Source organism: Gobius niger (assembly GCF_951799975.1).
Source record: "Gobius niger genome assembly, chromosome: 5".
NCBI lineage: Eukaryota > Metazoa > Chordata > Actinopteri > Gobiiformes > Gobiidae > Gobius > Gobius niger.
In genome coordinates, this window is record NC_136856.1 from 22875069 (window position 1) to 22892579 (window position 17511).

General features: G+C 40.8%; 1 protein-coding gene across 2 annotated transcripts in view; it reads left to right on the plus strand.

Moving 5' to 3' along the window:
* Positions 1 to 16511, plus strand: part of enox2 (ecto-NOX disulfide-thiol exchanger 2) — a 40198-nt gene extending 23687 nt beyond the window's left edge. For both annotated transcript variants that reach the window (XM_079556333.1, XM_079556334.1), the window contains exons 5-15: positions 481 to 687; positions 2021 to 2254; positions 2565 to 2777; positions 5058 to 5164; positions 7313 to 7424; positions 8917 to 9104; positions 11227 to 11376; positions 13304 to 13363; positions 13739 to 13847; positions 14805 to 14890; positions 15901 to 16511. In XM_079556333.1, coding sequence (XP_079412459.1) covers positions 481 to 687; positions 2021 to 2254; positions 2565 to 2777; positions 5058 to 5164; positions 7313 to 7424; positions 8917 to 9104; positions 11227 to 11376; positions 13304 to 13363; positions 13739 to 13847; positions 14805 to 14890; positions 15901 to 16032 — 1598 coding nt within the window. In that variant the 3' untranslated portion in view covers positions 16033 to 16511. The remainder of the gene's footprint in view (positions 1 to 480; positions 688 to 2020; positions 2255 to 2564; positions 2778 to 5057; positions 5165 to 7312; positions 7425 to 8916; positions 9105 to 11226; positions 11377 to 13303; positions 13364 to 13738; positions 13848 to 14804; positions 14891 to 15900) is intronic.
* Positions 16512 to 17511: the final 1000 nt, after the last annotated feature.

Here is a 17511-nt window from a genome sequence, read left to right on the forward strand (position 1 = left end):
AAGTAAATGACTGACAAAGATCAATACGACCTGTTAATATGGTGTCATTACAAGTGTATTTGGGAAGCATTTCGTCCAAAATCTTAACTCTGTATTGTGTTATATACTCAGTCCATTTATGACCCAAGTAAACTTCAGCTGGAATATTTGAATGTGATTTTGTTCATAAACTATTGCCTCGAACTGCTGAGCTTTCTGTGTTACCAGACAGAATGGAAAAGCCTCCTGCTGAGAGAGCTATCTATATACAGTTGTCTTTGTTTCTCCAACCCATGTCCTTCTCAATGGTTTTGCAGTGATTGCTCTTTCTGGGGCTATGGATCTGGCGTTTGGATACTTTTTACTTTTGGAAGTGTGGATGTTTTTTTGTTTTTTTACAGCTCCACTCTTTTGTTTTCATAGTGCACAAAACAATGTTGGTGGCTTCGTGCAGAAATGAGCTCTCTAACTACATTCAGAAGTCATTGCTTATTTTTGCAGATCTCCCCCCTCCAGCCACCAGGGATCGCCCTCCTGGGTGTAAGACCATTTTTGTGGGCGGTTTGCCAGAGAATTCCACGGAGCAGACCATCGATGAGATCTTTGGTCCATGTGGGGGCATCATCGCCATCCGCAAAAGCAAGAAAAACTTCTGCCACATTCGCTTTGCAGAGGAGTTCACTGTGGACAAGGCTCTCTACTTGTCCGGTAATGTACCTCATGGCCTTGTGTCTGTAAAAACATGTCTGAGGTTTACGACTGGAATTTCAGCTCTCTACAGCAGTGGTTCTCAACTAGTGGGTCGGGACCCAAAAAGTGGGTCACGGAACCATTTTCAGTGGGTTGCGAGCCAATGTGAATGTAAGAAGTTAAATGTTACTCTCAAAGTTTATCACCACCCTATAACAAATATGGGGAAACATAATTTTGTTTACTCGAGGGCTGAAATTCTCAATTAAAATTACTCTTAAGAATTACCTCTTGCCTCTACTTTACCACCGCACTGGTAAAAAAGTCTGAACAAGCCCTAGAATTGTGTTTTGTGTCTCAACATTGTGATTTTACAGTTGCTCAAAAATACTTGGTCAGCTTAGAATTCTTTACATGAAATCTATGACATGGTTTCTTTACTTTATTAATTCTGCTTTCCCGGGATGAATAAAGTACCGTAATACTGGGCCCCATCTCAGTGTCCACATTTTCTAATTTCTCTTAAAACCATAATAGACCATTAGAAAACTGAGAACAGAGGAGTGTGGAGATAAGAGGAAGAGAGAAAATAGACTAATGAGTTGTGTGAGCTTTCTTCGGTTTTGTAAGTCTGCAGTGGGGAATACTGTGCATATGGGCAGCTTGTTATATACCATACTGTACAGAACCGCCGTTGAGATCTAAAGATCCAAATCACCTTTATTTAGCATCGTATAGAATTAATATTAGTTTTCAAAGTGCTGCAAATAGGTATAAATAAATTATTTTCTAGTTATTAATTAATATAGATAATTAGAGGCATTTACAGTGGGGAAAAAAAGTATTTGGCCAAAATCCAATAGAATGTCTATGTGAAACTGACCAAATACTTTTTTTCCCCACTGTAAGTCTGAATAGAGCATGTCTTGCTTTCCTGCTTTTGTTATTTGTGGACAGAACGCCACAGTTGCTATAGGAAGCCATAATATTAGTGCTTGGTGATCTATATTATTGTTTCACACTAATTTACAGTGACAATATTTAAGCAGCCTATGTGTTTGCCTTTATCTTCAGCCAGATCTAGGCAGATGGAAAGAAATCAACTGGACAGTCGTTGTTGACAGATGAAATTAGAGGCACTCAAGCGTTCGGGCTGTGCAGTGATGTGGCATATGAATCAAGAAAGCATAACATGCTCAGTTTGAATTACATTGTGAACTTTTGCCATCACCACCACTGTTTCCAGATGTTTCCTACTGTCAAATACATGATGAAATAATCGCACCAATGGTGTTGGCACACTCTCATTTATGGACTTGAAATAAAGTTATAATATTCTGCTACTTCACAGGTTACCGCATCCGCATGGGCTCCAGCACAGACAAGAAAGACAGCGGGCGTCTCCATGTGGACTTTGCCCAGGCCAGAGACGACTTGTATGAGTGGGAATGCTACCAGCGCATGTTGGCCAGAGAGGAGCGGCACCGGCGGAAGATAGAAGAGGATCTAATGAGACCGCCTTCCCCTCCGCCCATCGTCCACTACTCCGACCACGAGTGCAGCATGCTGGGGGACAAGATCAAAGGTGGGGACATATGCCGGAGTATCAGAGCCTGGTATTGGTACTTGCAAACTTGCACGGTACTTGGAGATTTTGCTTTGGCTTGTGACCAGTGAAAGTGAAGTTCAAGTTCTGTGTAAAATTGTGTTCCAACCTCTTTACAGTGGTCCAAAAACTCATAATTCTGCCTCTTAAAGTTAATGCTAAGTTGTGAAGTGAAGTGAAAATGTTTTGTATTCTGTTTTGTTCATCCACCACAAAACAAATCCTGCTAATTCTTTTAAAGGTCTTCCAGTCATACACTTATTATGTTACACTGGTCCTGTTATTCCAGAGGACGGTCAGTTTGCAGAGTCGGTGCGGGTGCTCCTGACCTGGCTGGAGCGAGGTGAAGTCAATCGCAGGAACGCCAACAACTTCTACTCCATGATCCAGGCGTCCAACAGCCACATCCGCAGACTGATGACTGAGAAAGCCCAGCACGAGAAGGAGATGGAAGAGGCCAAGGAGAAATTCAAGATCGCACTGTCTGCTACACTGGCACAATGTGAGTCATTCACTTTCTGATATTTCCAGTTTAAAATACTATTTGTGCATTTTGGAAAGGCCAGGTACCTAAAATTTCACAATTTACTCCTGGAATTGCAGCTTCAGTCTGGTTACAGTACAGTCAGAGCACCTTCATTCTCTATTTTAACACATTGGCAAAATGTCATTGCAGAAATATGTAAGTACTGTTTTGTTTTTATGTAATATGAGCAATACTACACGATGCACCAATGCACAAAATGCAGATTAAAACAAAAACAGTGATGACCTAGTGCTAAGCAAAGGTAAGTACATTTTGACATTGTGTCTAGTAATGAAGCCCCAACTCAGATTTCAGCATCACTGTAATAAATTGTTCGGGGTGACACAAAGGTAACACGCTTAGGTGTTTATTTGTGGACAGCTCAATGCATCCTGATTTTATTTGAGCTTTTCTTAAAGAGCATACTAAAATGTTTGGCTCTATAGTATGAAATCTCAGTCTTTTAACTGTCTCACTAGACTCTTATCGTCTCAGGCTTCGTCATTGATTTGCTCTATCAAATTACAGGGTTCTGGGAAGACGCTATTGATCCCCTCATGTTCTCTCTTTTACACTGGCTTTATACACAGTAAAATACACTTAGCTGGTGGTAATTATTGACTCCGCCCTGTGTACATCAAACATGTGGTTTGTTGAGACCACCCACACAGAGCTTCAAATGGGCCGTGTGTCAAAGGTTTCCAAAAGGTAGTCAGTCCATTGACGCCCAGGAACATTTCAGAACTGAAGCTTCGTGGATAAGAGGGGAAATGTCCTCAATAAAAAAAGTCCAGTGGGCATATCATATAAATTTACTTTAAACTGTGTTTTAGCATTGTTCCCTCGTCAATGACATACCTGGAGTAGTAGTTCACAACATTCACACAGTTTTGAGTAATCCTCGGACAAAGCTGTGAAATTTACCGTATTTTCCGGACTATAAGTCACTCAGAAGTATAAGACGTACCAGCCAAAAAATACCTAATGAATAACAAAACAACAGGCTGAATAGGCGTAACGTAGCACATTCATGGTTATCTACATGAAGCATAAACATCAAACTCAATAGGGTTTTTAAGTTTTTGAAGGAATAAGCCACCGTTTTTACATACTGAGATATGTTCTTACCTTAGCTTAGACGAGTTCATTTGTACCTGTCTGGTCTTCACGTGTGCCCTCAGTCACATGAACACAGCACAGACGCGGATGTCGAACTACTCCTGGAATTATTACGCCTTACAATAGAGTTCCCCTTTTTATCCGCTTAGAAAATTCACTTAATTTTGTGTAACTATACTTGGATCGTGTAACACTTGACTAAACGTCTGTGTAAGCTCTCAGTCGTACAGGCGTTGTCCATCTTCAATGAGTACCTTCATTGAAGATAAACTTCACTTAACTTCCCTTAAATAGGGAAAACATGGAAGAGCTTGGTAGCTTCTATCTTCACGTCGTTTGGAGTTATAGTGGAGAGGAGGAGAGGCTAAATGCTAACGCCGTCTGTGCTATGTTAATGTGACTGAAGACCAGACAGGTACAAATAAACTTGTCTAAACTAAGTTCTGCATTTGACCCATCTTCAATGTCACTGGGCGACCTGTAGGAGCAGTGAGCTGCCAGCATGGGCTGGCGCTCTGGGACCTATCCAGCCTGTGTGTAATTTTTTAAGAAAATTATTCCTGTAGCTGCCTGCAGGAGGAGCCCCAGTCAAGACCTTCACCAGCTCTTTCCCTGCATTTCATTGTACTATTAATTATTTACAGAGACATATTTTCAAATAAATAAAATGTAAAATCAAAGTTGAGGCATCCAAAATGAGGTTTTTAAGTCTATTTTTAGGCTCCATAACATAACCCACTTTAAGACATTTGCTACAATGGAAGACACCTGGATATTGGTAAAATATATATATATATATAATTACCATTGTGTTATTTTATATTAGGTTCACACCAGAGTTATTTATTGACTCACCAAAGTAGGCTATGTTTGGCAGTGCTGGGTCTTAATACTTGTCATAACAGTAGAAGACTTTGTAAGTATGCTAAATGTCTGCTTAACTGTTGAAAACATGACTGCATGCACAGTTGTTCACAGGGAGATGCATGTGAGATGGTAAGTAGATCACACAGACAGCACACAGACACAGAACGTAAGGGTGAGTTGTTGACTCCACTCTCACTGCTCTGCTCCTTCCCACCTGCCTCTGTCTCCTGTCCCTCTCTGGATGCTCTGCTCCCTCCTGCACCTCCACAGTTGAACAGATTGTGTCTGTATTCCAAGCCGCTTCCAAACAAAAGGCATGGGACCATTTCACCAAAGCTCAGCGCAAGAACCTGGACGTTTGGCGCAAGCAAGCACAGGTTGGTACCATATTTTTTTGTCAGTTTTATCCAAATCATAAGAATTGGCTACATTTAAATTTTTATATATGGCCCAATGACAAAAATGGGGTGGGGTTTTGGCTTAGTCCACGATACAGTAAGTACAGAGAATCAACCGGCTCACTCCAAATCCATTGTCCAAGAGGGGCAATGTACACATGATACACTGTAAGAAAATGTCACACTTGAAGCACTGGCTGTTCTTCCTGATGACCAGATGGTGAGTTGTCACTGTGGTGTATCCAATGGACAGGTAAATCTGAACACCTAAAAAAGAGGTTTTATGTGAAGATGTTGCTGACTGAAATGGATTATGTATGGTCTTAATAATAATTGGTAAGTTTTTTTTTAGCTTTTTGAGCCAATGAATGTATAGAGCAGTTGTGTATCATGACAAACAGGTACGTAAAACTAAAATTGTGTAATTGAAAAGCATGCAACATATACTGTACATGATTACGACTGCTGTCTCGCGTGTCTCTACTGTGTTGTCAGTCAACCCCTGAAAAAGACCAAAAAACGCTATCAAATGTACTATAATCTTAATTACATCAGAGCTGCAACATGTGATGAATCAGGTATAAAATAACAAGGATACTAGTCACTGAACATGCTTCGTGCCAATTAAAACGTCTTTTTTTACCCAAGTGCAAGTGGTTAAGGCCGCTGCCATGTTCATGGAGAACTGTGCTGACCTCGTGAGTGCCTCTTACTGCTTTTCACCCTAATTCACCTTAGACCGTCCTGTCTGATAAAGCCAACAGACAAAAAAATAATGTTTTTCCATCCTAAAGCATTTGGCTATTTTTGTGCCATAGAAGAACTTTCTAACCAAGAAAACTGTATATATACTATAAACAAAAACATTTGCTAATTTTGTTTTGTTTGTCTGTGTTTAATTGTGTATAGTAAGTTAGTAAGTAACTTGTTCACCTTAATAAATCCTTTAGTCCTTCTGGGGGTAATGCAAGTGTTAATGGGATGATTGGGTCGTCTTTCATCTCCCCCTCTTGTCTCTGGCCAGAAAACCACACTTGCAACTTCCCTGCTCCGACCAGGAGCACCAATGCACACTTAGAAATCATGAAGAAGAAGCTAACAGACTAACGGGCAAAGCTAACTGTGGGCTAGTGCCACTTAAACAGTATTCACAGCCAAGTTTAAGTCTAAAAAATTATCTCCATTATGTAATTGGATGTACAATATCCCTCTCTTCCTTGGTCTTTTCTGTCAGCGTAGTATTTACTTTCACGGACAATTATTGAGGAAAAAAACGCAACATGCTACGACACCTGCAGTGGCGCTTATGGCCTCTAGGGACATGAGTTATTTAGTTCTGCTTTAAGTAAAGTGAATCCATGTTGGCTCTGGGAAGACATGAATCAGAGAATTTTATTTGACGACGATGTTCCCATAATTTTGGTTTGGTTTTATGGATTTTACATGAGTATCAGAATAGTCGCAGACTCACAATTAGAGAATCACCAACACTTTCAAATCATCTAAAAGAGAGACTGAAACGTACCCAGATCTGCAAGCGCTTTTATGGCCTTGCATGGTTGTATTGTGCAGATTTATTTATTTGTCATCTTTCTGTGCTACCTGCCTTGGGACACCAGATGGAATTCAGCCTTTTTTTGTTGTTGTTGTTGTTGTTATAATCATGCGTATTTACCTGTAGTTACAGATGTCCATGAATATCCTCTGTCCCTCACATGTCACTTCAAGTAAGACAAGGCAATCTAAAAGTCGATCGTGTATGAAGCAAACTTAGTGAAATACATAATGATATTAAAATTCTACTTCACCACTGAGTTTTCCCCAGTAATAAACATAGAATTTCTAGTGCAACCCCCCCAAAGTCGTGCTCAGGTTAGTGCAATAATTGAGTCCTAGTTGTTCCTGTTATAGTATTTCTGTTTATGCTTTTGCCTACACATACTTGTTTATATAAGTCTCTAAAAAAGTGGGGGAAAAAATGCAATGAGGCTGAAAATTTGTAAGCTTAATTTTTTTTCTTTCAACTCTGTATGTGTTCAAAATGATCCTTCAGCAAACCATCATCTTCCTTGTGTCTCTTGGTCATTCATGGATTTTAGATTATTTATTTTTTTGGGACTTTTTCAGGAGATCAGAAACCTGCAGAATGAGCAGCTGATGGGCATTCGACAAGAGAAGGAGATGGAGATGTCGGACGATGACATGGATGATCACCCCCGCAAACACCCGGAGGACTTGGGTCTGTAATATTAGAACATATACTTTGCATGGTCGGCACATGTTCTAACAGCTCTGAGCCGGTGTTGACATGACAGCCCACGGGGTTATCACCGTCTATCTAGAATGGCGACAGAGTTACATTTTACTGTATATTTATCGTGATAACCATCTATTTGAGAGACATTCCAACATGTCCCAGTTTAAACTACACTAGCCAATCCCAAGGCTCAGTCTTAGAAATTCTATCCTAAGGTATTGTATTATTTTGCTTGAAGCTTTTTTTTTTAACTGCACACTTCATCCAACATGCTTTAAAAGCCTGTGCAACGTAAGGTTATCTCTCAGTTAGAGCTGCCCCTCTGTTTGATGTTCTGCTCCTATTACATGCTCTTCCCTCTAATCATCATGATCTCTGCTGTAATATGGCATCTTCTGTAATCAACATGCAAATATATGTAAATTAACTCCTCAGCTCAGACAGTTTCTTTATGAAACCGCTACTGCCTTTCAGTCATGTGTATTTAGCGTTGCTTTAGTAAACCTGTCATTATCGTAGATTCGGTATATTAGTAGATTAATATTCTGGTGGATAGTGAGGATTCACATATGATGCCTGCAAATGCGGACCTTTGTTTTAGTTTTGAATTTTTCATATTTTCTTTTGCTTTCCGCGTTTTAAACCTTCAGCGCTTAGGACAATTTAAGCTTAGGGGGTTATCGAGACAGCAACAAAGACCACTGGAAAACACTAAGGTCATGACTCCAGCCGTTAAAATTGAATCAATATTTCACAAGCAGACAGAAGGTGCATCCCTCTACTGTTTCACTTGTTCGATAGTGGCAACAAAAAGGCTCTAAACCTGATTTTCTTTTCTAGTAAGGGAACAATATTTGTTTTGTCCTCCCTTAGTATACTGTAAATTCAGACATTAGTGGGGAAAAATTGTAAAACATTTGTATGTTGTGAAATGTGAAGGATGGGGATGCTGCAAATGTGCTTGGAAAGTTAGGAATGATTTTGCATCACAACTAACATTTTAATATAGTGGCTTCCTCTTTCATTGTTTGTGGTAAAAAAAAAGAAAAAATCTGTAATGGGGCCTTTAAGCAGTGTTTCTTTATTCTCCCCTCGCTTGATGTAATCTTACACTAAAGAACCTGACGTGAAGACTTGCACACACTTGTTCACTAAATTCACATTAGCTGTGAAATGGAGCTCTATGTCAGACCACAGGCAGCGCTTGAGAACACCCGCACCAATCTGAAGCAGACATGCAATCATTCACTTATCCCCTCTGTCTGCTGTTGTACTCTGCACCTTCCCCAACAAGGAAGGAGGGGGTAACATGTTGATTATAAATATCAGGTGAATGGCCATTACCTTCTTGCCGTCCTTTAGGGATTAAGCAAATGCCTTTTTACAGTTAAAAGTCATTATTTGTTTCAACTGAATATATATTTCCTGAACAATTTTATTCATTCACAACTTTACTTTACCATCTCCGTTATAGCTGTATCCCAAGCCGAAGCCTTGAAGGAGGAGAATGACTCTTTGCGCTGTCAGCTGGACGCCTACAGGAACGAGGTGGAGCTCCTCAAGCAGGAACAGAACAACAACCAGCCAGCGAGGAGCGAAGAGGACAACACGCACTCACAGCAGCTCAGCTTCCTCCAGCAGGCGCTACAGGGCATGCAGACGGTACTACATACAGTACTACATATACACGATACTACAGGGCATGCAGACGGTACTACATACAGTACTACATATACACGATACTACAGGGCATGCAGACGGTACTACATACAGTACTACATATACACGATACTACAGGGCATGCAGACGGTACTACATACAGTACAACATATACACGATACTACAGGGCATGCAGACGGTACTACATACAGTACTACATATACACGATACTACAGGGCATGCAGACGGTACTACATACAGTACTACATATACACCATACTACAGGGCATGCAGACGGCACTACATACAGTACTACATATACACCATACTACAGGGCATGCAGACGGTACTACATACAGTACTACATATACACCATACTACAGGGCATGCAGACGGTACTACATACAGTACTACATATACACGATACTACAGGGCATGCAGACGGTACTACATACAGTACTACATATACACCATACTACAGGGCATGCAGACGGTACTACATACAGTACTACATATACACGATACTACAGGGCATGCAGACGGTACTACATACAGTACTACATATACACGATACTACAGGGCATGCAGACGGTACTACATACAGTACAACATATACACCATACTACAGGGCATGCAGACGGTACTACATACAGTACTACATATACACGATACTACAGGGCATGCAGACGGTACTACATACAGTACTACATATACACGATACTACAGGGCATGCAGACGGTACTACATACAGTACAATATATACACGATACTACAGGGCATGCAGACGGTACTACATACAGTACTACATATACACCATACTACAGGGCATGCAGACGGTACTACATACAGTACTACATATACACCATACTACAGGGCATGCAGACGGTACTACATACAGTACAATATATACACGATACTACAGGGCATGCAGACGGTACTACATACAGTACAATATATACACGATACTACAGGGCATGCAGACGGTACTACATACAGAACTACATATACGCGATACTACAGGGCATGCAGACGGTACTACATACAGAACTACATATACGCGATACTACAGGGCATGCAGACGGTACTACATACAGTACAACATATACACGATACTACAGGGCATGCAGACGGTACTACATACAGTACTACATATACATGATACTACAGGGCATGCAGACGGTACTACATACAGTACTACATATACACGATACTACAGGGCATGCAGACGGTACTACATACAGTACTACATATACACCATACTACAGGGCATGCAGACGGTACTACATACAGTACTACATATACACGATACTACAGGGCATGCAGACGGTGCTACATATAGTACTACATATATAAGATACTACAGGGCATGCAGACGGTACTACATACAGTACAACATGTACACGATACTACAGGGCATGCAGACGGTACTACATACAGTACTACATATACACGATACTACAGGGCATGCAGACGGTACTACATACAGTACTACATATACACGATACTACAGGGCATGCAGACGATACTACATACAGTACTACATATACACGATACTACAGGGCATGCAGACGGTACTTCATACAGTACTACATACAGTAAACGATACTACAGGGCATGCAGACAGTACTACATACAGTACTACATACAGTACACGAAACTACAGGGCATGCAGACAGTACTACGTGCACAAACACACGATATAGGCTCCAGTGGCATACAAATTGTGCTACACTCAGTACATACAGGAGCTCAGGCAAGATGCACAGCCAGAACACTGTCTTTGGAAAGATAGGCTGCTTGAATTTAATAAAGAAGCTTCATAAAATTTTGAGTTGTATTTATACTTTTCATATAAGCCTCTGGGGCCAGAAAATACACTGCATTCAGAGCATGAAATCAATCATTGGGCATTATGTGGTTATATATAAAAGCAGTTTCCTAATATATATATATATTTTTAATGGGTTGTGTGGGATAGTTTACTGTGATTGACACCGAGTGAGTGTAGTTTTAAAAATATGACTTGTAATAAAACAATTATTCCATGTTCTACTTCCTCATGGATACATTTTGATTTGTTGGGAGCTTATAGTGCTAAAACTGAACATTCCTTCAATTGTTGCAGCAACTAATAAAGATGCAGGAAGAGTTAAAACGTCGGGAAGCAGAGCTGGAGAAGAGTTTGGAGGAAAAGCAGCAGATGAACAAAGAAGTCCTGACTCTGAAGGAAGGTCTTCAAAATCTGCAAAGTCTGAAAAACACAGAGAAAACACAGGTGGGTTTCGATATATTTAAAAGACATCATTGGAACTTCTTTAATTATAGACAATACAATGTTTTTTGGTAATATGATTCATGAGAAAGACATTTTATGGCATGTTTTAATATTTCATTGACAACATATTGACCACAGTACAGATTTAATATGTAATGTCGAACAAATGGAACCGAAAACCATTCTGCTGCATTTGTAAACATTGCTTTTTGGGCTCGAATGCTCTTGCAGGGGACACAGCAGTTATTTCAATGAATTGTCCCAGAGACACCATCAGCATGCATGCAGAAAAACATGACGAGCAGCAGATGGGAGTTATTACACACACAAGTAGAGCTTTAATATAAACCAGTTGCACCCTTGGGCTTCAGACTCCAACGTCCCTTTTTTTATTATTCTGATATTTATAGTAAGTAAGCGCATCGTCAGTCTGTATTGCTGAAAAACAAAACCATTTTTAGATTTGAAAGGCACGTACTCTTCAAGCCTTATTGTTCTCGCCGTTTTTGCATCTCACATGAATGTTTTGAGAATGTTAAGCCTGTCAAGTAGAGCGTCTGTAGAATTGGATAATGACACCACAATCCTGCATTTGTCATATTTGCGTGCGACTAATACAGCTTGATGCAGGACACACTGGCGATTAGGTTTTCTACCCACTGAACACACGCACAGCTGTCTGCGCAGGTGATTGGGTGGAAATACAGCGGCGGACTCGCTCTCATTGAGATGTATTGGAAATATGCTAATTAAATTCTCACATAGGGCCCAACATGAATCACGGGAGGCAGTCTCATTACATTTAGAAAGAGAAATCAATTTTCAGCAGCGACTTGGAGATTGGCAAAGGCTGTAGGGTGATTTCTCATATAGAGGATATCGCTGTGTACCATCGATTCTCATTGATTTAGTTCATGCAGTCATCGGACTCCCTCACACTTTACTGAGGAAACATATCTTTTGTATTATTTATTGTATTGTGCCATTTCACTTAAACCCAAATCAAAGCATAAATCCGCTTGGCTTTATTTATTGTCAATTTACATTTTTATTTCAATATTACAGCCACTTCATTAATTCTAACGCAATGGCAGTGTTGGGCATTACTTGTACCGTACACTTTATTGTCCTGTAGGGAAATTCATGCATTTGACCCTTCCTTCAAGCAGTGCCTCAAGGCAGATATACCTCGATGGAAGTTTTACCCTACTATGCATGTTTTGGAAACCAGAACCCTCAGACACAAGGAAAACATACTAACACAGAAGTGAACCAGTGCTGTGAGGCTGTGCTATTTTGAAGTGTTCTGCACAGAGACAAAACAGCTATTGTATTTTGCGGACTATAAATCTCACTTTTTTTCCCCATAGTTTGGCTGGGGGTGCAACTTATACTCAGGTGCGACCTATATATCGAAATATATAATTTCACATGTTTGATATGTTCACACTGACAGCCTCTAGAAGGCGGTCTAGGCTTGTGTACCAGTATCTGCTACTCCTGAACCACTGAATATTTATAAAACAGTAATCCAGCAGCAGAAAGAAAGTTTGGAGTGACTGAGAAACTTGTGAGGGACTGGCATAAAGCAGAGGTTACTCTTACTTCAATGAAGAAAACAAACAAAGCTAATCATGAGCTAAAAGCTATATGGCCACAGCAAGAGGAACAAGTTCGCAAATGGGTGCTTGAACTACGTGGTGCCGGGAGAGGCTTGTCAATGGTGCAGTTACGCCTCCATGTCCAGGTAGTTGCCAAGGCTGGTGCAACTTATACTCTGGAGCAACTTATAGTCCGGATAATACAATAAATATAAACATTATGTTGATTGATCATGTAAATAAGCTTGACTGTCTGTCTGAGTACACCGTGCTGTGAGAGTTGTTCCCACCGTCTCTCTCCTTCATATGTTTCTAATGTGCCGCAGCTGGAGACGCCACTGGAAGACGAGGCAGACACCGAGGAGGAGAGTGCAGATCAAACCAGTGTAAGTTCCGGCCTCATTTCCTTCTCACTGTCCTCTGCAACATCCTCCAGATAGATCAGCACAGGGCAATCCACTCCACCGTGACTGCTCCTGTTGTAGGATCAATAACCTTACCTCAACGCGCTGGAAATATGCCCCCTGTCATTTGTTTGTCTTTTTCATACTTGTTGTGTTTTACATTTATTTGCCCTGTTGTCAAATTGTTGCAGGTGGCTGTGTATCCTCCTCAGCCCTTTGATGCAGCTCTATAGTCCTACTGATGTCTTCATTCCATTTAGTGTGCATCACCCTAAACTCAAGCTTGATCACTCAAAGTCGACGTCTAAGAAGCTACATTGCTGCAATAACAGATCTCTGTGCGTCTGTACATTGCAGGAATTGTGTGTAGAGGCCACAGTCGTGACATGCAGTCAGGAGAAAGAGGTTCCAACAGAGCGGAATCTACAGAGCCCTGTCCAGTCAGAGAGAGAGGCCCTGCTAGTCGGTGAGAGCACAAGTCCTACACTGCCTTTAGCAAAAGAATAGACTCCTCATTTTTATATTGTGTATGCAACAGTCAAGAGTATACATTACTGCTGCAGTGGAGTTTGGATGAAAGTCTTTGCCATTGTGTAATTGTAGATGAAACCCAAGCTGGGAAGATAAATGTTATAAAATGTTACAGGATTAAGGCACACAATCCCTATCCCTATTCTGACCCCCCTGACAATTTGGCGTCGGCGCACAGGGAGTGGGAGAGTGTTCTTCCGTAAGCATCTGCTCCATCATTCTCTGAACAGATCTATTGGCACTTCTTCTTCACTCGTAAACACAGACAGCAGAAGCGCGAGAGTGGGCGGATTTATTCAAATAATAGAGCACCGTCGCAGTCTTCTGTTGTGTTGTGTTCCCGCGCAGGTTTAGACAGTTTAGGTGCAGTTGTGAGTGCAGCTCCCCCAGGCTTGTGTGTTATGTTGAAATTAGTGAAACTTTCATGATTATGTAAGCCTCTCAGTCATACAGGAGTTTTCCATTGTTGACAAAGGTTCTTAGGTCGTCATCTGTAGTCCAAAAAGCTTCAGCAGCAGCACTGGAGGTCTCAGTTTTGGCAGCAGGAGGAATATAAGCCTCAGGTGGAAGAGTTAAACTTCCAGCACCACCCATCTTTGTTTTAAACAGAAACCTTTGTTGTTCAGGGACTGCCTTTCAGTATAAATGACCCTGTTTGTTCTACCCTCATTAACTGTCTATTTCTCTGACCTGAGCTGTGTCTCAGGCTCATTTGCATGTCCTCAATATTTGGACTAGGGAATGCCCCTGTACACAGACCATCATTGCTGTTTAACACTCTTCTTCTGCAACAAAGAGTAAACCTTATTACTCTTGTTTTATCTTTAGCAAGGAGTTTTGTCTTTTTCTGTGAGCAAATGCACTCTTCTGACATGTTATTTTTCACACACAGGGATCATGTCCACATTTCTGCACGTTCACCCGTTCGGGGCTAGTCTGGAGTACATCTGTTCCTACCTGCAGCGTTTGGACTCCAAGGTAACAGGCTTCGACTCTTTATGTTTTGTTAAAAGAAATCGGCAACAGACAAACACTTTTTTTCCTGTTCATATGTTTGATGTCTGTCTGGACTGTCGCTTCATTTCTCTGGTTTGAACCAAAAGCCCTGTCTGGCTGTGTCTGGCCATTTGTGATTTCCCCTGACGATAGCACATATTAAAAAGTACTATAGATCCTTCACTCTGACTCTCAAACACCTCTTGAATCCTCTGATACTTTATAGTTTCAGATCTGTCTCACTGAGCATGCACATGTATTGCCATCTTTCTGAAGGGGGGGTTTAATACACCTCACCACTCACCTGAAGCTTTCAAAACGGCCTTCAATGCCACCTCAAAACGCCGGTAATACTGATGGTAGTGGCCATTTCAGCTTTAATTCAGTGAAGGGTCTCCAGAGGAACAAAAGCAATTCACAACTCCCATTTAAAATCACAAAAACAAATACACAACATAAGGCTATTTAAAGCATTACAATGTTTCTTGAAATTTGGCTCACTATGCTTTGGCTGATCATACCTTATCACAAACTTTTTCTCATTTCCTTGACAGACTGATATATAGTATAAGACATTGTGGATTCTTCAATGAAGGTTCTTGAGTCTTTAACCTTTGTTTGCTGACAAAGCCTTTTGGATGAGAGGCGAAAAAGGTTCAACACTTCAACTAGTAAAGAAAATGACTCAACAACCTTCATTGAAGATGGACAACTCCTGTACGACTGAGAGCCTACACAGACACATTGTGGGTTGTAAGCGCGTGCCAATTTTTTAATTTTGGCACCCTTTGACTCTGGGATCAAGAGCTTTTTCAAACAACAGGTGCACTGGAGAGTTTGTGCGTTATGCTCATTAAACTTAGGTGAAAAGAATCTCCCACACACTGTCAAAAAGTGAGATTTATGGCAACAAGGCAGAAATGTTAATTGGTATCAAAAGTACAGCTTGTTTGTTGTATCTAACATTGTGTGTTGTGTTTGTGTGATGACAGATCAGCACCAGTGAAGTGGAAGCTCTGCTCTCTCGACTGCCCTGCACATTCAGACAGGAACTGACTGGAGTGGGAGCCAGTTTAGAGAAACGATGGAACTTCTGTGGATTTCAGGGCATTAAGAGTCTATAGACTAGTGGATACTGACACACTGGACAGCAAGTGTGAAAGACCAAATATACCAAACATGAAGCCGACAAGCAACAGATAAAGACTTGTAGAGATTTACTGAAGACATGCTGCATTGTCATGGTTACATTTTCAGTTGGTTACTTTTAATACCCTTTGTGATTTTTACACTTGAGCACATCGAGTCACATCTATAGTGACTAGATCACAATGTAGTTTCAAGTGCCCACATTGGAAAAACTTTTAATTTCATGTTATGCTTGTGTGGAATAGAACTTTTACCGGGTTTCTGATATCTTTCTTAACGTTTAAACCCCTAAACTCTGGCCTCATCATATATTTTTGCCAGTTCTTGTTTGCATCAAAATGAGTACAAATGGATGCTTCTTCTTTTTCTGTAAAGCTTGATAACACATTGCTTAGGATCATTTGTTAGACAAAGTGTTTGATATGTTTGATTATAAATGCATTTAAGTTTGTAAGTTGGTTTAACTATTTATTTCCCAAACCTCTACAGATGTGTGCATTCCACTGTACAGAGGCCTCTTTCAGCCTGCCAGCCCATGCGATCAGTCCTAATGGATGTGCACTCATACTTCACTCTGTTTACGGGGAATGCTCATGCTTGAGGCAAGCCTTTTTTGTCTGTGTTTCTTTCTATTTTTCCTTCAGGAACTATACAACCTTACATAACATTTGTGCCTTTCAACAAGCGTTAACAGAAATATTACATCTTTCATAAAAATAAAATCTTTCTTGTCTTTAAAAGATAGATGTTTATCTCTCAATGCACCAAAAAGCTACTCAGTTACTTGAGATATTTATTACCAATGCCTGACTGGTATGTTACATTTTCTCCTTTTTTTCAGTTTCAGTGCCAGGTCTTTATTCTGTAATGTAAGCTAAAAATTAAGAAATAGTGTGAAAGGAATAGGTTTTTGAAGGTGCAGATAACATACTGTAGAACTGAAGGCACATTAGGCGACATTGTTGCAGCCTGTCATGGTAAGCGTGCGCTGAGAGTGGGTCGGCAAGGTACTGTTTATTTCCATAGTAGGACAAGTGGGACAAGACATAAGTGTGAATTCATTTACAGAGCCTGGAACATTCTGCACATATCTACAGTCATAATGATGATGTGCAGCCTCCTTTTCAGCTACTCTCATCTACGTGATTGTGCACTTGGGGTATAAGGACGGGCTGTCAATATTAAGTCTCTGCTTCAACACACATTCTCCGTGCGCAGTGGGACTCAGCAGAGCATCCCTGATGACTAACTCAAGTGTACCTCACCAGTCGCTTTTCTTTCCAACATATTAGTGCACTCTGTCATACTCATGACAGAAACAAAAGACTGCTTTTCCTTTAGAAGCTGCTCCATCTGCATGAACCGAGTGCTCGGGTTGTACCTTTGCTGCAGCAGTTGGCGTGCGCTTGTAGGCGTACTGCTTCTTACTCAGGTTCTGGCACAGCACTGGCGTA